This window comes from Anomalospiza imberbis, chromosome 2 (assembly GCF_031753505.1).
Source record: "Anomalospiza imberbis isolate Cuckoo-Finch-1a 21T00152 chromosome 2, ASM3175350v1, whole genome shotgun sequence".
NCBI classification, from domain to species: Eukaryota; Metazoa; Chordata; class Aves; order Passeriformes; family Viduidae; genus Anomalospiza; species Anomalospiza imberbis.
The window spans coordinates 114,428,047-114,451,140 of NC_089682.1; the positions used below are offsets into that span (position 1 = coordinate 114,428,047).

A 23,094-nucleotide genomic window follows, 5' to 3' on the forward strand; every position below is an offset into this window, starting at 1 on the left:
AAGATATTCCTTTTCCACCTGTCATCCTGATTTTTTATTTCTGAAACAAAGCAAAAAGTAACCAGCTTATTTTAACTATTTCAAAATATAGTGTGAGCTAATCAACCTCTTCCTACTATCTTGCTCATAACTAAAAAAAGGAAGCTATAAATACCTTCATACGCACTAAATAACAGGATATAACACTGCTATATACTTAGCCTGACATGCCTAAAATAAAATAACATCATCAGTCTGTATTAATCAATAAAGACCTTGAAGGAAGACATTGAAGATTTCAAAGTACTGAAAGATTTCAGAGACTGAAGACCCTCACAGAGGCTGCAGGGTTGGGAGTTTCTTGCCTGTCTCTACCTCGAGACTTTGGCAGTTACCCACAGAAACTCTTCAACATGAACTAAGAATATGAGATCTCATCGTCTTCCCATGACCACGTAAGGAAAGTTTATGAAGTGCAAAAGAGAACTAGTATAAAGCTCTCAAAAGTCCTCTAGCAGGGTTTGAGTGCTGAAGTCTGACTTATGAGTGTGACTCATATCACATTCTTGCACAAAAGTATAATGAAAGGCCCTGGACACCTCAGCAGGCTATTTATCTTTCTTGAGATATGGTATATTTCTCATTTTTAAGAGAATACAGAAACATTAACTTTATGGCATAAAAAGCATAGCTTAAGGAGAGGAAAAAAGCCTTCTCTGGGTTTACATTTGGATCGTGACAGGAAGTAGACTGAGTCTTTTTCCTTCCATAACTGCCTGATTTCTAGGCATCTTCTAACCAGAGTAACCTGCACATGCTGTAGAGTCTCCAGCTGTATTTTGCAAGTGGTTTCTAGTATTTGTGTCTCTTCCTTTCTTTCCCCAGAGCAAAACCTAAATCCAAAAAAGTCTTTTTCAAAGTTACACCGTTCTCCTCCTGACACAGCATATTTCTAACACAGCCCCCTGAAATTCTCAGCCCATAAACTGTAGTTTATAGTATTTAGCTGCTTTTCTCTCCTGTTTGTCTTAAGTTGTGGGCAACATTTTGGTTCCAGTGCAAGTGCCTCACAGATCCTGTGCACAGATGATGCAACTACCACACTTGAATAGCCCTGGCAGAACAAGTTCAGTGGGCTGTTGTGTTAATAGTGATGTTTGACCAGCAAGAAATCTACTTCACTGTATGCACTGGCTCAGTGATGTGACAGCATTCACTAAGTCTTCAAAGGACCATGCCCCTGAGCTGCTCCCCGTAACTGGTTTACTTGGTGCTCCAGGTTTTAAGTTTTCACTGCCTCCAGCTAAGCTAGTGACATTTCTGGAAATCAGGTCCCCCAAAGTTGAGATGTCTTTACAACACACATCTCCCCCAGACCTCCAGGACTTTCATTGGTCAGGTGGAATACCCTAAAGCATGGTATACTGACACTGTCTCAGGCCAGTTGGATGGAGGCTGGGTGGTCAGTGCCTGTCTACCTCCATGGGCTCTACAGGGACCTAGGAGGTAAAGGTCGTGGTGAAAGGGAGGATAACCTTAGAATGTACTGCAATTTGTTTATCTGTATCTGATTAGACACTTTAAAAGTCTATATGAATGGGTTTTGTAGTGACCTCTTTGGCAGATGTAATAAGAAAGGAAAAAGGAAATTACTGTTTTATCTGGCTTTTATCTGGATTTTTTTTTTGCTTGTTTGATTGTCATTATTCCTACAGTGTTCCCTGCTCTTAAAGTCCAGACTGTTAGCTCTTCACTTACATTTTTCTTTCAGCAAAGACTTCTTCTCATGGGGTCCCCAAACCAACTCTTTAAACTAAATACTAAACAAGACCTAGTCATTGGAACATAGACACTCAGAGGGTTTTATTTAAAATCAAAACAGAACAAAACAAGAAATCCCCAAAAACAACCCCAAAAATCCTAATTCATGGGGATCTTTTGCATAGAGCCTAAATGGGGAAATTAATCTTTGAACAGGATGATCACTTAATACCCAACTGATGGTGGGAATAGCTACCATCTTCTGTTGAACTAGAAGAGACTCTTTAAAATATAAAAATCACCTGGAGTACTGTGTCCAGTTCTGGGGCCTCCAGCATAAGAAGGACATGGACCTACTGGATGGAGCCCAGAGAAAGGCCATGGAGATGCTCTGTGGAGCAGGAGGGCTGGAGCACATCTCCGATGGAGACAGGCTTAGAGAGTTGGGGTTCCTCCACCTGTAGAAAAGGTTCTGATGAGACCTAATAGCAATTTCCAGTACCCAAAGGAGCTACAAGGGAGTTGGAGAGGGACTTTGTACTAGGACATGTAGAGATAGAACAAGGGGCAATGGCTTCAAACTGAGAGGAAGTTTAGATTAGATATGAGGAAGAAATTCTTTACTATGAGGGTGGTGAGGCACTGGAACAGGTTTCCAAAAGAAGCTGTGGGTGCCTGCCCCATCCCTGGCAAGGTTCGAGGCCAGGTTGGATGAAGCTTTGAGCAACCTGGTCTAGTGGAAGGTGCCCCTTACCATGAGAGGGGTAGACTAGATGTTCTTAAAGTCCCTTCCAACCCAAACTGATCTGTGATTCCATCTATGAAATTCTTAAGGTCAGGTTGGCCTGACTGCAGTAGCTTGTGCATGAGCCAGTGCTGTCAGTTCCCTGCAGGATACAGGCAACCTGCTTCCCATTGCACCTGCACACGATGGGATGTTGTGTCCGACCATTCCTGTGCCTGCAGAAGCAGCTCCTGCTGGCTGATCACAGATGTTTTACCCACGTACCATTAGGCGGGTGCTGCAACCACCCCCTGGCCCAGTGTCGTGGTTTGACATGGAAGTGAATTTTTTCAGGAAGTTGGGTCAAACCAATCAGTGGTCAGGTTTGGATATTGGCACCTGGAGTGACCACTGGAGGTATGGACACGCCTCTGAGAACACAGGGGGTTAAAAGCAGGAACTCCCAAGAGCTCGCTCTCTTTGGTTCTGGTCAGGGTGCTGTGCAGATCTCCCCTGCCCCTGGGGGAGGGGAAGCCATGAGGCCTGGTCGAGGTGAGCCGAGGGGTAGAAGGACTGGAACCGAGCCAGCTCCTGTGGACGGAAGGGTGGAGAGAAGCGGAGATGTCTTTGTCATTTCCCCCCACCTCCCAGAGGGAAGAGACAGAGAGTCCGGACAGCACCTGTAACTTTGCCGGCGGAGGAGAAAGGAGCGGGGGGGAAGGCCCAGTCTTGGCCCTGGGAATCGGCTGCTGGGCAGAGATTTCAGCCATCCCGGGAGTCTGAACTTTTAACCCTTTCCTGAGAAATGATGGCTTTGTAAAATATTACTCCTCCTTGATTTGAAGCAGAAGAGAGACAGTCTGGGATCTGAGATGATGGAAGAGGAAATTTTTGGGTGGAAGGAGATGATGGAGTGGCTAGTGGCTGGACTTCTCTTGTTAGCCATAGACTGAACCAAATTCTCCTGCGACAGAGACTGCATTTAGGGTGATGCGGTGGGAGGCCAAGAGACCTGTTTCAGTGACTACCAACAGAAGAATAGAGAGAACAGAGGAAAGCTGAAAAAAGTGTGGAGAGGCCCTCTGTCTTCAGAGAAGAAGAAGAGAAGAAGAAGCTCTCTGTTCTCAGACCCTCGGCCCCAGGGGGAAATGGGGGGGACTGTAGTCCCGAGATAAGAAACTAAACTGTTTTTCTCTGGTCCTTGGTAAAGCATCCTTAAAGGAGCCCTATGAGCAGTCTGTCCATGCACGGTGGTGAGAGCACTGTGACATGGAAAGGAGAGTGTCACCATGGCAGATTTTCTCCGGGCAGTTGCCATGTGTGACATGGAAACACAAGGGTGGCAATTGTATTTCCTGGGGGTCTGTAGCACAAGAGAGACTCCTGTCTCCCTTAATAAACTGAGTATTGATTATCTGAAGGGTGGCAACTTGATCAGGATCCTGGGTGGTGTCTCACTGTTAAGTTTGTTTAGAAATTAAGTGAGAAGAAGAGTATTTTAAGAAGTCTTCATCCGTGATTTAGTGTTTGTAGTTTTTATAGCAGTAGTAGTTTAATAAAGTTCTTTTCTTTGTTATTAAGCTTAGGCCTGCTCTGCTCTGCTCCTGATCACATCTCACAGCAATTATTTAGGAAAGTGCGTTTTCATGGGGGCGCTGGCATTGCGCCAGTGTCAAACCATAACACCCGGGAGCAAGGACACTCCTCTGACACTCGGCTTTTAAACATTGGATTCGCCTGTAAGGAGTTTTTTTTTTTTTTCCTGGGAAAACAGGTTTGTGGCCTGTGGTCAGACAGCCGGCAGGCGGCAGCCTGTGCCCGCATATGGCTTGTGGAAGGTTTTGCCACAATGTTATGTGGGGTTTTTTTTATTTTTTTTTCTCTGATTTTGATTTTTTGTGGCTTTTTTTTTTTCCTGTGTTTGTTAGTTTGTTTGGTTTTTCTTCTTGCAAATTGTCTCCCCTCTTAAGCTGTTTGAATCATGTCTGTACAATAAGCCCCTGCACTCTGTCCATGCACTCTGTCAAAGCCCTCAGCTTCTCTCATCACCCCTCTGGTGCAGACCCACTTATTCTCACCCTCATCCCAATTTACAAACTCCCTTCCCTCCTCAGGGCTCTCTAGTCCAGCCACCACCTCACTGCAGTGAGGAACCTCCACTCCCCTGCCTCCCTGAATTCTGTGGGAGTCTAGGGAATGCCAGTCCCCAGAAGGCAATGCCATGTCTCCAGGATTACAGCAGCATCAGGAGGCTGGGGACTTCACCCTTTGCAGAGGCCAAGTTTGGCTCTGAGCACGGCAAGATTTCTCCTGCGTCCTGTTTCACTCGGAGTCCTCAGGTGGAGCTGTGGTGCTGGATGCCCATCAGCCCTGTGAGCAGCCCAGGCACCAGTGAAGCCAAGGCCTCCCGTGTGCCCCAGGGGCTGCTGCCTTACCAAGCAGTAAGGTCTGAGCTGCTGGGTCTGAGCTGCTGGGTCTCATCAGTAAGGCTTGCTTTTGCTGAGCTGGGACGTCCCCAAGAGCCTTGTGCCAGCACAGGCTGCCTCCCAGCTCCAGGAAGGCACTGAAGGGCAGCAAAGACCATCTTGCCCTGAGACCTCGGGTCTTCTGCTGAAGTCCTCAAGGTGCTGCAGCTGGGTCCCTCTTTCACATTCCTGGAGACGTAAATGTCGGTCCCAGATCAACAGCATGGAATGCGAGGTCACAGGGAATGGCTCCATGCTGCCCCACATCCAGTAGGTCTCACCATCTAGTACATAGATTAGGAAAATGGACTGCTCTCAGGCAAACACTCTCCTTTGACTAAGGAAATGCAGCAACTTGCTGAAAGCTGTTAAATTCTGCCAGTTTGCAAGTGTAGTATTTGAAACACTTTAAAACCCAATAAGAGAGAAAGAATATAAGGTATCAGAGCTTAAGTATTGGGTGTGCCTGGGAGCCACCACCTGGGAACAGCTCTCTTGATGGAAGTTTGAAACCATTTCTTATTGGGCAGACTGACAGAGATGAAGATTCTTATAGCCTATCACCCTGCTTCCACCAGCTAAATAGCCCTCCCTGCAGCCCTGGGCCAAGAATTCATGGGGAACAAAAGTAGGGAGTCTTAGACAGGAATCTTAGACAGGAAGTTAATGGAGGAAGTTAATATCATATCTATTATGATATTTTGTTTGGTGCATAATGAGAAAGGTTTATCCCACCACTCCTCTTGCCACTGGTGGATGGCAAAAAAAAGATAACCCCAAACCCATGGACGAGTCAGTAGTGATGATCTGCTGTGGGCTGTTCTGCAACCCCACTCTGTACACCATGCTCTGTCATCTTCCCAGTCATGCAAGAGATCTGCTCTGCACAGCTTTTTTCTCTGCAATCTCTAATGTCACCCTATGAGATAATGGGGATCATATATGTAGGACTGGCAGGGTTTTGTGGAAAACAGCAGCACTAGAACATACTGTGAAAATCCTAGATGTCAAAGGGATTTCTTACACTCTGTGTATCCAAACCAGCCTTCCTGCCTTCCTACAGCTACAGAAACACTTCAAATTTATAAGAGAAAACACACGGATTAAATACCAAGAGTTCTTGTTTGCACATGACAACATTAGATACTGCAGTATCTTTACTCAAAATAAATAAATATAAATGTTTCGGCAATGGCATTACAGGAGCATGTACTTGTGTGTGATTCTAGATTGTAACTCTAGGAGTAGGTTTTCAGCTGAGTTTTCATCTCCCTGTCCCCAGGATGGCAGGGCCAGTGTTATCTGTATCAATGGCCATGGGAGGATAAGCCTGTCGTGGAAGGATATCTGAGCTGCAGTACTGAAGCCTTGCTCTGTTTCTCTGGCTGAGAGTAACCACTCCTCCATGCTGCTGTGAACGCTTGCAGGTGTCTTTGCCACAGGAGGGACAACATCAGCTGTCTGACGTGGGGAAGCTGTTGGAAGATGCATGTCTGGAGGGGAATGTATATATAGAATATATGCAATATATGTATATATAGAATATATGCAGAATATAGCATACTTAGCTAGTAATTTTTTAGAATTTCAGTTTCTGCCTGATAACGGGAAGGTGTCAGTGCAAAGAATATATTTTTTTTCCAGTCTTGCTGGAAAAAGGCTTTGATAAATAATAGCATGAGCAAGACAAGAAGCATTATTTCTGGGCATTACCTTGCGCAGATGTGATATTTCACAGCCTCGTGGACCCTAAGATTACATTCTTGATTTTTGAATGCAAAAAGCCTCTTAAATAAAGTAACATAAACTGTTGATCTTATTTGCACCTAAAAAATTACTTATCCACTAGTACTTTTAGAGAGGATGTTTAGCTGCTTGGATGAAAGGGATGAAAAAGGGTGACAAGTGTGGTTTAAATACTATATTAGCTCTTTTATTTATTTAATTTATTTATTATCATGGTATGAGCCAAACACAGGATGGGTGGTTGCTGGACCAATTTCTAGTTGTGGCTAAAAAACTCTTGCTAGTTCACAGCTCCAAAATGTAACCAAAACAGACTTTTCTTGGCTAAAATCTCTCCTTACCTTCACATGATAGCATCTCACCTATGTCTCATTGCTGATTGAGGCATTGCAAGGTAAGACAAAAGAAGAATAAATAAAAGTGTAACTACAGGGAGATGTGATCATTCGAGGATTTCTTGGTTGCACTGATGTCTTAGAAGCTTAGATACCATGGAGATAGTTGCCTTAGCAATGTTTTAGCCACATAAGCATTCGCAATCAAGCCTGCATCTTGTGGCAAAATGCTGTGTTACTTTTTTTTTTTTTTTTTTGCAAAGCTTCTGTGAATGCACAATAAAGCAGTTCATGGGTTTTTAACTAGACATCAGATTTCCTCTCAAGCTTCTCATCCTTGACATTCTTTTATTTTTTCATTGACGTTAATTCTGAAAATAAATGTCTTTCAAGCTAAGGCTTTGTACATACAAGAACCTGTCTGATTTGGTCCCTGTTCACATCAAGATAAAAAATCCCACTTAGAGGGTGAGAAAATGTCAATTTCAGAGGTTGTGTTCAGATTTTTATCTTTTAAAGACTAGTACAGCCTGAGTTGCTGCAGGTTTAGCATTTCTGCAGCATGACATAATTTCAAAATCTGTGTATTTTCACAATAGGAACTCAGACAAACCAAATGTTATGAAAAATGGAATAGGCAGATATCTCTATTATGATTTGCATAGTATCTTAACAAAACCAGTATATAAATACATAAAGTTCGATTGAAGACAAAAGCAATTATCTCCTCTAGTTGGAATTGGAAGTATTTGCATTTCAAAGTTATTTTTTAGAAGGAAGACAGTTTGGAATTTTAAACCAGGCAAACCTGCTGCCTGGTAGGGCAGAAGGCCGCCAGAGGTGACAATGAAGTGTTGGTGGGGCAGTGGTGGCCTCTCTGTGTGTTTGCCCTCTCAACACCTCCCAGCTTTAGATTCCATGCAGGAGTGGCAAATCTGGCTTTCCAGGACTTTCACTCAGGATTCTGTCTTTGATCACAAAAGCTCTTCGATTTTCAGGCCATGGAGAAGCCCCGGACCAGCTCACTGACAGCGTGTTTGGTTTTACTTCACCAAGGTTTGTGCTCCTTACACCAGGCATCCCTTCATGGAAATATCTAGCGGAGAAGTATAATCCATTGAAAATTGAAATGTCTTTAGTGTATTTTAGTCATGTCTAAATATGGAAGCCCTGTGAAAGCAGTAGGTGCTACCTTCTTTCTTTCAGTTGTTTACCATACTCTCCCTACCTTCCCTTTCATTTTTCTTCCTTTCAAGAAAACCAATAAAGCACAATTAAGAAAAGGCTTATTTATGTTGATCTTTTTCAGGCTGTTAACTATAGACTCACAGAGCAACTCATGTTGGAAGGGTCCTTGAAAGACCATCTGGTCCAACCTTTTGTGGGAGCCTCAGTGAGATCATGTAGCCTGTTTAGTGCGCCTTCAAAATCTGCAGTGATGAGACCTCTAGTCCTGGGGATGTTATTGCCGTTATTCTTACAGCAAAAATTGATTTCTTGTATTGAGATGAAACCTACTCTCATGCAACTCATACCCATTGCCTCTTTTCTTCTTTGTGTGGCTGCTTGTGAAGAGAGAATCTGTCTTCTTTGTATTCACTTTTTAACTACTAAAATGGCCCCCTTGAGCCTTCTCTTCCTGAGGGAAGAAAATACTTAAATACTATAGTCTTTTCTCATAGGGCAGATTCTCTAGCTCTTTAATCATCTTTGTGGCCCTCCTTTGGACTTGTCTAGTCTGTGCATTGTTTTTGAATTGTGGGGACCAGGACTGGACATGGTACTCCAGCTACTGTGCAATGATGAGAGGAGTCAATTTTGTCAATATGCTTATAAGGACAGGTGAAAAATATTAGGAGATGAGAACTAAGGGCATTGAGAATAGAAAGAAATAGAAGTACAGAACTGAGGAAGGGTATGCCACCTGGGGAATGTCTGATTTAGATTTGGTTTGCAAGCCTACCTTTACCCTGGAGTCAAGACCTGTATTTGTGGTGGCTTGTATGTGAAGTCTTTTTTCTTTTCAGTAACTTCCATTCCTGTCTAATCTATGAGGCCATGAGTGCTCAAATTTGCACAAAATCATAATTAGCTGTTTGTCATTTCTGTTTCAAGTGATTTCTCCCACTGGGACTGAAGCAGAACCTATTATTGAGCTATTTTTGCCCCACAGCCCTGCAGGAGTACCCAAGTCTCCCTGCTGAGATCTCTGCAGGGAGGAGCATGTATGTGCTCTGACAAGGCTGTGCTCCCCCACCTGAAGGATGTTGGAGGCTGACAGGCCTGTTTCCTGAGCGCTTGCTGTCCTCTGCAGTGGCTTTGGCACTTTATGCTGAAATATTCCCATGATTAAATTCCACAGCATGTGTTTAAGACAGGCTGATCTGTAATTCAGTCGTCATGTCTGAGTTGTGCACTTTGTGGGATTCTGAAGTGGGTTTCATAACTTTTCAGACTGAATTTTAATGATGAGAACATAAAAGCTTTTCGACTGTTATGCACTATTTTTTGTTATAATCACCATTAATAATCATATCATAAAACTCATTTTCATCAAGGTTGGATTCACATTTCATAAATGCCTCTGGCAACTGCTAAACTGGCGCACTGTCTTCATAAAACTCATGTACCTGCTCTGCTTAATGAGGGTCCATCATCCGTGGTGGATCTGCAGCAGGACAGGGCTTTCTGAGGGAGCACAAGGGCTGGTGGAGAGTGATGGCTTCCATGAGGCTGCTGTCACCACAGCTGTTGGAGAGAAGCTGTGTGGTGGTGGTGGTGAAGCAGTGCTCTCCTAAGCTGGGAAGATGTTCTGCAGCAGTGACTCTTGTGCCACTAATACAGAGATGATTTTGGCTTATTTTATGGGCTAAGTCGGTGCAAGTCACTGGGAGATTTGTGAGAGAAAATAATGGTAGACATGGATGAAGTAGATGACCCATCTATTTATCTAATTCAGTGCTAGTGGCTAATTTTGAACTTGCAAAGATATTTAAAACATTGGAATTGTATCTGGTGTAAATAAATGAACAAGAGAAATACCCAAAAATGCACTCAAAGAAATCTGATTGGCATTTTTAACATGCTTGTACTGAATTAAACATTGAGTCCATTCAATTTAATCCTAGTATATTTGTTTTCACTTTTTTAGGAGAACTCCCCCCAGGAACAGATGTACTTGGATAACAAAGATTACAGTACAGTTTCTAGACAACAAGAGATGGAGCTGAATCAGACATCATCACATCAAAACATTTTATCTACAAAGGTGGCAGCCAAACCAATGACCAGAAGTTGCAACGAGCTGCAGTTATTAAAAGAGTATCATGGCATGGTAGCGAGCCTTGGGGAGCCACAGACTCTGTGTGAAAAATCAGCAACAGAGGAGGATGGCTGTGTTGCTCTTGGGAAGGATTTCACTTCTGTGCCCATGCAGGGAAGGTAAGAATAAAAACAAACAGAATGTTTTTTTTCTGCAAATCAAAATTAATTTTATTTCCTTGCAGGATAGATACATATGTTCATTAAGTCAATATTTCTCCCACTGACACAAAGAAGCAAAAACTTAATGGAACATCAGGGCAGTTGTAATTGCCATGGAGGGGTTATGGATCACCGGATTTCTAAATTAATCTCAGTGTTAATAGCCACCACGGGCCAATTTTGCTGTGTTTCCAAGATCAGACAATTGGCTTTTCTTCTCTACTTGGTGTCAGAAAACACTCAGGGATATAGTAGTTTTCACATCCCACTCTACACCTCTTTCAGAAAAATGCATCATAAAGACATAGAGAGAATCACTACAGCTGAGGCTGCAAACACTAAAATGGCACAATATAGCATGACTCTGACAGCTGACACACCACATATCAAGTGGACAAGGAGTTTGTGTTCTTCATGCATCCCCTCCCACACTAAAAAATTGCAGGTTGCTGGGCAGGGATGTTAATCTTTCCTGTTGCGACAGATACAATATCAGCAATTCTATTTGTAAGCACTTAGAAATAATTTATAGACCCCAAAATATTTCAGGTGGATTTTGAAAACTTTGAAGCAGCAGCAACCACAGTGAGTGAAAGGCAGGCAGCCAGGGTGGACTGTCAACTTTGTTGGGTAGTTTTGAGCATCTTTAGAGGTGACTTGACAGGACCTAAAGTGAGAGAGAAGTGCTGTGCCTAATCCAAACTCCTGCAGAGCACAGGCTTCGAAGTGCTGCCTGGCAGTGTCTGCATTGAGCAAGGCTTAAACTGCAGTTGTGAAGTAGATTGCCAGCAAAATATCTGGAACTCGATGCTGGAGACCTTTGTTGTGTGGCTATAAATGAGGAAAATCATGTCATGTGGGAGGTGCAGTCCTGGGGCTCCCCACAATTCTGGCTGTGCTGATGACATCTCTGGTTTGACGAGGAGGGCTGAAATCTGTCCCATGCCCCTTCATCTCAGTTAGAAGGAAATGTGCTTATCTTGGGAAGAAAGGAAGTTTGGGACATTCTGGTAAGTTCCCTGACCTGAGCAAAGGAGAGCCAGGCTAGCTGGATGAGTTTTGTTGTGCCTCTTACTTCCACACATCATAAGTGTGACATAGAAATCTATAGCCAATCCAGTCAGTTTTTTAATGTGCATCTGAAAGTGTTTCTGTCAGAGTGAGAATTGGAAATCATTATAGCCATACTTTCCAAATATTAAATTAAAATTTAAATTAAAATTTAAATTAAAAAAGTAATCAGATTACCAGCTTGACCAAAAAAAGTCCTATAAATCCTTCAGGTTTTTTTTATTATTTGAGGACTTTTTGTGTTGACTAAGAATTTTTACTGACAGAAGCAAATCTTGTGAAAATTCTTCAGTTCAGTATGTGAAGGGATGAGTTAATATCCTATTCTGAAAGAGCATGGTAAGTACAATATATATGTGAGGATGGGGGGAAGGCAAGGGAAGAGAAGGGAAGGACTGAATGCATCCGAAGACAAGGTTTTTCCTTTGTGAATTCACATCTATATCTTGCTACAGCTGAGTTTGCCAGTGCTATTTACTCTCCTTTTTATTATCCTGGCACTTAAACAAAATCCACATTTGTATTCTCATGGACCAGCTTTCATTGTTCTGGCTTAACTTCTTCCTATTATTTTTCAGTGAGTGATATGAATTCGTGTACCGGCGATACACAACTTCTGTGAACCTCTGAACCAGTCTGCAGTCATCTCTGGTCTCAGGTGCCAGAGATGAAATACACTAGGTCATGGGGGAGCCCACCTTCCTGTGAGCACAGGGAGTAACTCCAAGTCTTTTGCTAACACTGTTAGTGTTGAGGAATAGTGGTACAATTAAATAGCCGTACCCATACCCATGCTTTCTTTCAGACAAATGTATATCTAATCTTCTACTGCAGCATATTTGGGTTCAGGAAAGGATCTTTCAAAATTTCTTCTTGTTGATCTTTGCCTCTTCCTTTTCAAATATTGATTTTTTTTTTTTTTGGCATGAAGATTAAACTTATCAGTCTCTCCTTAGCTAGATTTTAACCAATGTACATCAGATGCAGTTAAAATACTTGTGACCTGTATGACCACTCTCTATGAGCAATTACCCTTAAATCATTTGGACTACCCAACAGAATGTGGATACAAACACGGATAAACTTCTGCAGAGTTGGAAGTCATTTGATTAGTTTGATTAGAATGAGAATTAACTTTCAATGTAAACTGTTCTTTTGCTTGCAAAGAAAACTACTGATGGTTTAAAAAAAGAGGAAAACAATTTTTTTTTCATTTTTCCATAAAGTGGTTCACTACATTGGCACGTCTGTATGGTTTGTTTTAATGCATCTATTTAACTTAAATTGCTGAATTATCTTTCAGGATAAGATTTCCAGGTTCTCTAAATTTTTCAAATGTATACTGAGTCAAGTCTTTCCAAAGAATCTATTTAATGGAACAGGGGATTTATCTCACTTTCTAAAATTACCTTTAAGAAAGTGTTCTTGTGTTAGGTAGGGCCATTTACCCTGGGAAAGAGATGTCCACTCTATTTTGGACTGAGCATTTCCATTTGATTGCAGCACAGTCCTGCAGGTATTTTGTGGTCAGAATGCCTTCTTATTTACTTTTCATGTTGAAGAGTGGTACCTTCTAACTTCAGGTTTTACTGCATTACCTTAGGTTCCCTTGGCTCTCTATGAGGAGATCTGGACCATCCACCATGGTCATTCCAATTATTCTGTATTTCCAGAGTGTCCTTCCCCTAGAAATAAGCCTGTCTGCCTTCTTGTGAACAACATAGTTGCATCAGTCCTGCTTCCTGTGGGCAATGTAGGCATGCCTCTCTGAAGTGGACCAAGAATGAGCTCCAGTGACATTCTGTACAGTTGGAGCGCACCTGGCCTAGGTATATGTTTACACTGAGCTGTGGTGTACTTTGGACTATCAGAAATGCAGCTTTGGAAGTACCAAAACATAGCAATGAAGTCTGCATTTTGATTTTTCATTTCTCTCAGATTCCTCAGACTTTAAACAATGGCTTGACCGGGATCCTTTGCATTACAGTTACATGCAAGTGACTTTTACAGTCAATGGACCTTGGTCCAAACCACCTTCATGAGCTCTTTACCTTGCAGGAAGATTCTTCACTGCTTTGTGGCAGCATGGGCAACACTCCTCAGGTCAGCACTGACATCTCTAAAGACACAGGCTACTCCCTTCCATCAGGTCTCTGAACATGACCCCCAGAAAGGCCCTTTGGTCTCATCATTATCAGTGCAATTTGCATGGGAAGAACTTAACAGCATGGTTTTATAAGAAGCAAATCTGAAATCCTCCTTTGTGATTCACAGGAAGGGGGTGAAGTCAGCTATTTTTGTCTTAGGAGTTCATGAGCATTAAAAGTAATCTATAGAAATGAGATGAATAGCAATTCTCAATTCCATGTAAGTAATTACTTTGCATTACTCCACTGAAGTTGTATTTGGATGGATTTGGCCCTGGAGTTTTATGATCATTTAATATGATAGTCCTTAGAAGACTTTATTCTTTGTGAGTCATTAAGAAAACCCATCTATAGGATAACAAATAAAAAAAAAAAGAAAAAAAAAACCCTCATTATTTTTTTTTAGTTTGCTTGAAAATGTGTTTCAGCAAGCAAAACTATTTCTTTCAGCATTTCTCCTGTCCCTCAGTTTCACTTATGTAATAAAAAGTAAAAATCAACCAAATCCACCTCTTCCTGAATCTCTGGTCCTAGGATCAGTAGGGAGATTGGTTTGCAATGAGAAGGTCAGTGAGTTAAAAGTGTCTATTGAATTCTTGGTTTGTAGCAAAACAGCAGGAAGATTGTAATTTTATTTCCTGTTAGCAGAAGAAACTGGAAGAGGAGAAGGTATTGTATAGTGAAAAGTCAATATGAGAGTGAAGTTATGCCTTTAGCCATAAGGCATTATAAATCTCAATTTTGATTTTTAATTATGTTGATGTATTGCTACTTTTAAAAGACGTTTATGAGATTTAGAATTAGATGTCAAGAAGACATGCTTGCTGTCTTAATAAGTAAAATGTATGTGACAATTTAAAAGCTTCTTTAATTCATATGACAATTTAAAAGACAGGGAAAAAGACTAAGGGAAAAAAAACCAAACCCTTGAAAACAATAAAATTACTCTTTTTTTGTGCATCCTAAGGCTAATTTTGATCTTTGGCCACTAGAACAAAATGGGATCATCTGTTTTACAGTCAAACAGAGAAAGCATAATTTTCACATCATAATTGCATGTTTGTGTAGGAACTACTCTGATTTTAATGTCAATCACACAAACATTAGAGAAGAGTCCAGGACAGATAGATGACTTCATAGCAAACTGCCACCTTCATCATTCTCAAGTGATGGTTATCTTGCTTGCTGTCTGAAAGATGGCACTTCTGGCTTCCTTCTCATTTCTTATCCATAGTAAAAGTTTCTGCATTTTGGTTCCCCATGTGGATCTTTAAATGCTATGATACTGCAGTAAACAAATAGTATGGAAGGAGTTGTAAAGTCTGACTTTGCTAATTGATTTAGTTAAGTTCATTTGGTTTTAAATAGACCCTCTCAAATATTTATGGCTTACATGGAGGCATGTGGCTGCAACACAGCTTATCATGAGCAAACTATGTATGGGCATGGAACTGCTGAGACTCTTAGCTCAGATTAAAGCTTCCTGCTGTTGCCTCTACAATATCATAAAATACCATTCAAAGCCTGAAAAGCTCAAAAGAAGCAATAAGCAGCTCTAGCAAAACTTTGGGTTGAATGGTAGGAAGTAAAACAGAAAGACCATATTATGCACAATAGGCAAATAAATAAGCTATTGTGGGGTTCTGCTGCCCTGTTCTAATTTGCTGTTCTGCATTTCCTGGGAAAAAGATGTCTTGCCATGGTAACAGAAGGAAGACTTAAATGTAGTTGTATGATGTAACTTAAAGAGAGTGCTTGACTTCATTTGAGCAAAAGAAGTGTGTTCAGCAAAAGACTGATTTTGACATAGTTTCTGCTGTTAATGAAACCTACAGAAAGAGGCTTCACTCATTATAAGTTTCTCTGTGTTCAAAGTTGTTTAATTTTTTTTGTTGCTTTGTATTATTCATCATCTCAGTGCTAATTTCTTATAATTATTTACATTATCTCAGATTGGTCATATACTACAATTTCTATTCTGCCGTTGACAGACTAAAATCACAGTGCTCCCATGTAGCCACTCAAATGCTTTTTGCTCTGACAGAACATTTTGTAAACAAGAACCCATCATTATTTATTTTTGTTTCTGAGTGCTCTGTTGAAAGAATTAGGGGGTACTAATTAACGGCTTCACACTTTCCCAATTGTCAGGCTAAACATTGAGCTCAGCACTCAGTGAAGAATTTGCAGTGTACTAACCTCCAAAAGTCAAATGTTTCATTTGAGTGCCTGTGACATTCCACAAAGCTGCTGAATTTTGCAAGCAGCTGCACTTTTCCTAATAGTTAATAATATGGTAATATGGGGTTTGTCTCTGTGACACCTCTGAGGCCATGGAAAGATGCCAGTCATATACAAGATGGGACTGGACAGCACTTCCCTTACGTAAACTTCCCTGTTTGAACAAGGAATGGCCTTTATTGTTGTCGGAGTCCAGAACATCCCTTTGGCTGCTCTGGATGCCTCAAGACCCTGGCAGGGGGTTCAGGGACCTTAGCAGCAAGTCAAAAACACCTGTAGCTTCCATTTTAGCCCATGAGAGAGGCTACCAACCTTATATGAGGAATTACAAGCCAAAAGGGCTCAGGTAGTGTAATAAGGGAATTGACACAAGGTGAAAAAGTAGAATTTTAGGTTTTTTTAGAATGTAACTCAAGGGTACAAGATGGAGGAATCTGGGCGTGCCCTAGCCTTTTCTTCCTTCTTCTTGTAGTCCATGTCTCAGTGTGATAGTGACACTTTTCTATTAGTCTAGGATAGGGACACACTGTCCAATATAGATTTTAAGTATTGATACCAGAACTGTAAACATAGTACAAGTAATTTTGGGTATGTAATGTGGGAGATGCCCAAAGCTCGCATCAGACTGCCATGGCTTCTGTACTGGCTGGACCTCGGCGGGTCAGAAAGCAAATATTTTAGATAAGAAGTAATAAACAACCTTGAAAACTCAGCTTCACACCTTCCAAACGTCTTCTTTAGCTACCAGGCTAAAGAAAAAAGACTTTCACACTGTTGGGGTCTTACCAACCCGACCCCAACATATTGTCAGATTTTTTTTTTTTTTTTTTACATTGAAGGGTAAAGCCAACAAGTCAGTCAGACTTTGAAAAGAAATGTGTTGCGAAGGGCCAGTCACAGTTGAGCAGGAGGACATGCCTGGGGCTTGAATGGCTGACATGAGGAGTAGCTGGCCATCTGTGATGAAGCAAATAACTCAGACCCTCAACACCTTTCCATGAAGCTTTTCATTGAAAAATGGGTCTGTGTGCTTTGCTCTTGGCTGATGTGTGTGTGTGCAGGTGGCAGCTCCGACAGAATGAATGATTTACAGAAATCATAACTTCTCATTAGCAGCTGGACAAGTTACACTAATTAATAAGATTTCAGTTTTGTCCCAGTTTTTCTGCTGCATAGATGTGCATAAGTTTTATGTGAGGAAAAACAACTGTTCTCATGGACAGTGAATAGGAAGAAGGAAAAGAAAGCATAAGAAATCCATGGTCCTTACATGTATTACTGCATCGGGTGGACATGCACATAGGCAGCCATTGCAGCACTGGTTTTGGGTGGTAAATGGATTGCATGGTAACATGGCAACTTTTCTGTGGGCCCAGGCTCTGCTGCTGAAGGGTAGAACAAGACATGACCAGAAAGTGAAGCCAAAATAGTTGAGAAAGGGAATAATGGAAGGAAATCTAATGTTTGGCAATAAGTTTGGGCCATTGAAATTTAAGGTGTGGACCTCAATGAGCCTGAGGATGAGCAGGAGACTATGAACTTTACAGAGCATAGAGGGAGAGAAAAAAAGGCATCTTGATTTCATGGTCTAATCAAATAAGAAGTAATGCTAGTGGGAGTCACTTTCTGTAGTTGTTTGGTAGGATATGGACACACAACTTCTGCTTTGCTCTGAGTAGCATTAAACACACATCTCCCAGCTCTTGGTAAGTGTATGGATCCACATACATCTGCCAGACACAGTCTGCCAAGACCATCTTTTTTTTTTTTTTCTTTCATTGTAACTTTTCAAATCTATAATGAAACATCGATTAAAACAGCAACTTTTACTCAGGTATTCTATTTTATAAGAAAATTTCTTGATAATCAGCACTGTTTTGTTTATATACTCTTGATTCTTCTTTCCAATGACTATTATTTTGTTGAAATATAAGGACCTGAAGGGAGAGGAGAGGAAGGGTTTGCAGTCTTTAGTCTAATAGCAAGGGTGATGAGGTAAGAGCTTGGTTGACTAAGCTCATACTGAATGTTTGGCCAAAAAAATTGTCTCATCCTCTGCCCAGACTGCTGGGGAGCTGCTGCCAGAGGAGGAGAGAGGACTTAGAGACAGAAGTGGAAGGAGCAGCATTTATATGGACAGAAATCAGTAAAATGCAGAGGCAGTAGAAGTAGTGGGAAAGATGAATGGAAACTCTTCATGCAGCTACAAAGGGATACTGGGTGAAGGTGAAATACAGCATGAAATACAGAGTGTGAGCAGGGTGTACTGAGCTATGGATTGAATTAGGTAAAAGCAAGTTAATGCTGTGGTTATAAGCTAGACTCTGATGCAATCATTCCCAGATATGAAAAAAATCTCAACTCCACTCAAAGCTGCAGCTAACAAGAATATGCACTTGTTAGTCCCAAACCCTGAAGACAGGCAGCCAAGTTAGCAGCATTCCTTGGTAACACTGAATATCTTTCACTCGTAATTACTTACAGCTTGGTCTTTCAAACAAAAGCAAGACATGTTAACAAGATGAAGACATGGAAGGTTGTGATTCCTCATAAAATAAAACAATCTCACCCCACGAGGGATTACAGAAAAAATATTTTTCTTCTTTTTTTTCCTTTGATAGCTTGCTGTCAGGAGCAGATGTTTTAGAGCACAGTTCTGCTGGTGATGGGGATCTTTCAGTCTGCCCCAAATTGTAAATGTCTCTCTCTTTAGAATTAATTGGCATTGGAGTGTTTTGTCCTTTTGCGTTAAAAGCACTGGAAATCATTCTTCACCTCCAGCAAAAATTTCCCAGATAGTGATGGTCATATAGTAAAAAACTGAGGTTCATGTTAAATTGAATGTAGTTGATGGAAAAATAGATTAATGTAGATGGGAGAAATTAGCCAGTGAAGTAAAAAAAAAAAAAAAAAAGTCACAGTCTGTAGTCTAGCAAATCATATGGCTTTTTAAAAAACCTGCTGTACATAAGGAGCTCAAGTGATTTACTATCTGAAATAGAGCAAAAGCTGATAAATGAGTCACCAAAATGGTTACAGACAGTGACAAAGCAAGCAATTCTCTACTTGATAGGGGCTAATGGGGCTGCAGGGACAACCTGCAATAATTGTGCTAATGGACCAGCAGCAGTCAGAGACCACACAGAGCCCTGCCCACAGCAGGTTGGAGCTACATCAAGGACAGCACTGTGAGCTGGAGCCAGGGCTGTCAGAACTGGGTAGGTTCAAAAGTAATGCACTTGTGTTTGTTTTTTAATTTTTTTTTCTTTGCATGTTTTTATATTATTTCTTTTGGATAGGGTGAAAAATAAAACAGATTGGCAGTTACAGCCACTCAGTTTTAAAAAGTGGAGCAGAAGATTTTGAATAAGTGCTGTGTGAATTAGCATCATTCAGAAGCAGCTGTGAAAGGCTGAAGGCTTCACTCACACTTTCAGAGCTACTGTCTTTTCTGTGCTAGTCAGTAAGGACAGTAAACACGGTCCATCTGCCATTCACTCCCTGGCATCCTTGAGCAGATGTTCTGTAAGGACTCCCTTGCCTGAAGTGGAGTGCTCTGAAATGAAATATGAAAGCATCTCCCTCAAATGGCCACCCTGGCAGTTACATTGAACTCATATGTCTGGCAGGGCTTTGCACTTGATATTTGAGGAGCAAACACTATGCTTTTGAGGAATTTACTGTAAGAAATCTAGTCCTGAGTAGCGTAGAGTAAATACTTTGCAGTGACTTTTCCTTCCACTCTTGTGGTCTGATGCAATTCATTCTCTCTGCTGCCAAGAAAATGAAAAAGTAAAAGCAGTTTCAAATACTCTTTTGTTTCTGATCTTCCTAGATGTGATAGGAGCAACTCTACCTCCTAAACCATGTCAATGACATGTGACCTGCAATCCTTTTTAGGAATCTATTGACAGCTGGTTCAGCATGTAAACCTCATACAGTGAAAATGATGAACCTGAATTTAGTGAATCATTCTGTCAAAAGGAAGAATAAACCCAGAATGAGGGTAACAAGGAATACCCTTCTGTTTTCTATGATGTGTCTTTAATCATAAAAGCTAAAAGAGAAGGGCAATGTTGTAATATTATATAAATATGTGGGGTTTTGTTGCATCCATTGGCAGCATATGTCATGTTTTCCAGTTTGTTCTGTGCTCTGTATGTTGGGCCTCCTAGTGCTTTCCAGTGCAGGCCAATAAAAAAAAAAAAAAGCTCTACAAAGTGGTGCAATGGAGTTCATGCATTTTAGACGTTATTTTTGGGTCACATCAGCTTGGCATACTGTAGTATGTGACTAAAAGGCAAATCAGAACTGTAAGAAGTAGTGGTGTTCCAGAGTAAAAACTTTGAACATCAATCTTTGGAAAGCTATTGTTTCTAACCTTAAACAAAATGACAACAAGCACTCCTTATAAACCTGCTCCTAGTTGAATGGAAGTATTGACGAGGATTACATAGCCAGAAATATTCTAACTTGCCTATTTTGACAGAAGACAGACTCTTTCTTGGCAGAAGAGAATGACAGATTTTCATAAGGATTTGTATGTATGGACATTGTACTAATCACAGTTTTGAATCCATTTTTCTGTTGACAAAAGTTGATAGAGCTACACTGTTGTTGTTAGACCTGTCATGCTTTCCTTCAGCTGGAAATCTGGTGTTTGTGAGTCAGAACACGCAAGAACTCTACATCAAAAGCAGTTAACAAATGTACCAATCTATTTACAATTTGGAGTAGGACTGATCAATTAATTTTCTTGATATGCCACTCCAAAAATATTTTAGGCTCAAGTAGATAGGTTGGAGAGCAGAGAATTCTGGGTCTTCATGCTCCCTAAACTCTGTATGAATCTGAGAAGATTCAGGTCATGCATGTAATACTTTGAGATCACCTAAATTAAGTGTTGACACTGGCTTCCTTCTCTGTAACAGAATTTATTTACTTAGATGCAAAATTAATCATCTGGATCCCACCTGTGCTGCATCTGTATCTCTTCAGGAATGAGGGTCGTCATTAACAATAAAGTTGCAAGTAGGAACATACATCCTCCTATTGTGGTTACAGCATTTAATTGTTGACCAAAATAAATTAATAGATAAACTGGAGTAATACTTCAGACCTGAGACTGTAGCTGTACCTTGTGACAAATAAAAAATGTTGGTGGAGTCCATCGTCTCTAAACAATGCCCTCTTTAAAATTTGTCCATGTACTTTTTTCTTAAATTTGTCTTAGGTCAAAATCTGTTCTTTTATCTCTGCCATGTGTCATCTTATTTTTTTCTCTACAGTCCATGCATTTTCCTAATGCTACTGGAGGAAATAATTCCTGTAGCTTCAGTTCTTCCACTGTTCTAATTAATTTCCATTTTCCATAATCTCAAAATAGTACAGAATGGTTTTTTTTTTACTTTGTCACAACCCGCTATGGTCCTCTACTTCTCATAAAAATTTTATATTTGTCTGTTTTTAAAACATTTCTTTTCAATTATAACCTGCTTCTAAATGCCATGACTCAAATGAACCTACATTATTTTCTCTCTAAACTGTTATTTTTGTATAGAGGAACAACCATTGTTCTCTGTTGTTTCTTGAGGTGCAGAGGGCCTATTTCCGCATTAACTTTTAATAACAGTGTCTGATTAATGGGCACTTTAGTGTCTTTTTCTGTTTGTTTGTTTACTGTTTATTGTTTTGTTTTGTTATTTTATTTTTTGCTCTGCTGCCAAGAGTATCCACTTAATTGGCTCCTTCGCATTTCCATTTTGTCAGAATATCGTTCAGTTTTCCTGCTATGTCCCACTCTATGGATATTTTCTTTTTGCAAAGTGCCTGTGCAGATGGTATTAAAACGAGAGCTGTTGATGCAGCAACTGTTGACAATGATTTCTGGAGTTGTTTTATTGAAAAAAAAAATTTATGCAAGAATTGTATTTGTCAGTACTTTTCCTTACGTTTCAAGATTTTCTTATTTGGAGGCACTGTTGGTTCAAGAAAACAAAACCTGCTTGATCCATTTGAGTTGATAATCAAATAGCTGCATAACTGGTTCAACACATGGCAAATGACAAGAACTGCTTTTTTAACATTTAAAAAGTGGTTTCAGTTCATTCTTCTAAGAATGCTAACAAGTGTTTTTAATTGAAAAATAATAGATTACTCAGGCATTGTATCTGCTTGAGGAATCAAAACACCTCTAACATTTCTTCTATCTTTTTCTGTATTAGCTGTGTTGCACTGCTGGTACAGAAGCTGCTAGCATGGGGCAGCCATGTCAGCATGGGCTTTCCCCTTTTCTGCAGACAATCCCTTGATGAAGAATTTTCTTTTTAAGTCAAGGCTACTGACACTTTCCCTTTTCTGTTTTCTTCTTTCAGAGAATGAAGTTTTATTTATGTAACCTCATTTCTGTGTGGTCAGGAGAGTGAAGAGATATTGTTCTATTTTTTTCATGATCAGTATTCAGGATTTATTTAACTTTGGGATGGTGCTAATTTTAAAAACATAGATAACAAATATTATGACATATGAAGAATATGCCATTTCAGGAACAACATGGAAGGAAGTCACCTCTGGGAGACTATGGAGTAACAAAAGTTATTCCATTCTGTACAGGGTTGAAGGGGATGTGGTGTCTGAAAGGAAAGAGTCTGGCATCTCTGTGACAGGGAGGGAAAAAGTGTATTAAGAAATATGATGTACAGTTAAACTATATTGCTGGAACAAAGCCATCTGCTGTGTAGGAAGAGGAATTTCCTTCTGAATCCTGAGAGATGTGATTCTGGTTTTTGGTTTTTCAGTGCACAGCAGCATGTTCTTACCTGGAGAAGGATTAATGTTTAAATCGGGAGGAAGAGAAGCCAAAATAACTTTTTTTTTTTTTTGTGGTCAGTTAGCCCACTTTAGGGTGGACTTGCCAAATATAATTTGCATGATACTCTGCATGAGAAAATCAAATTCCCAGAATTTCTTTGGAATGTGTTATTTATAATCCTTGGTGTTTGGGTTGATTTGTTTGGTGGTCGTTTTTCTTCCCCCCGGCTTTTACCTTGAGAATATTTCAGTTGAATGTTTTTATGGACTCTTATCCTGTGTTTTAAATTTGTCTCCCTTTGGTCAGCAACAAATCAAAAATACATATTTCA

The 23,094-nt window shown here is 40.5% G+C and overlaps 1 protein-coding gene across 1 annotated transcript in view; it reads left to right on the forward strand.

Moving 5' to 3' along the window:
• The window catches only part of OCA2 (OCA2 melanosomal transmembrane protein), a 185,602-nt gene that overhangs the window by 15,696 nt on the left and 146,812 nt on the right, over positions 1 to 23,094 (forward strand). The window contains exon 2 of the mRNA XM_068182671.1: positions 10,162 to 10,451. Within this exon, the coding sequence (XP_068038772.1) occupies positions 10,162 to 10,451 (290 nt within the window). The remainder of the gene's footprint in view (positions 1 to 10,161; positions 10,452 to 23,094) is intronic.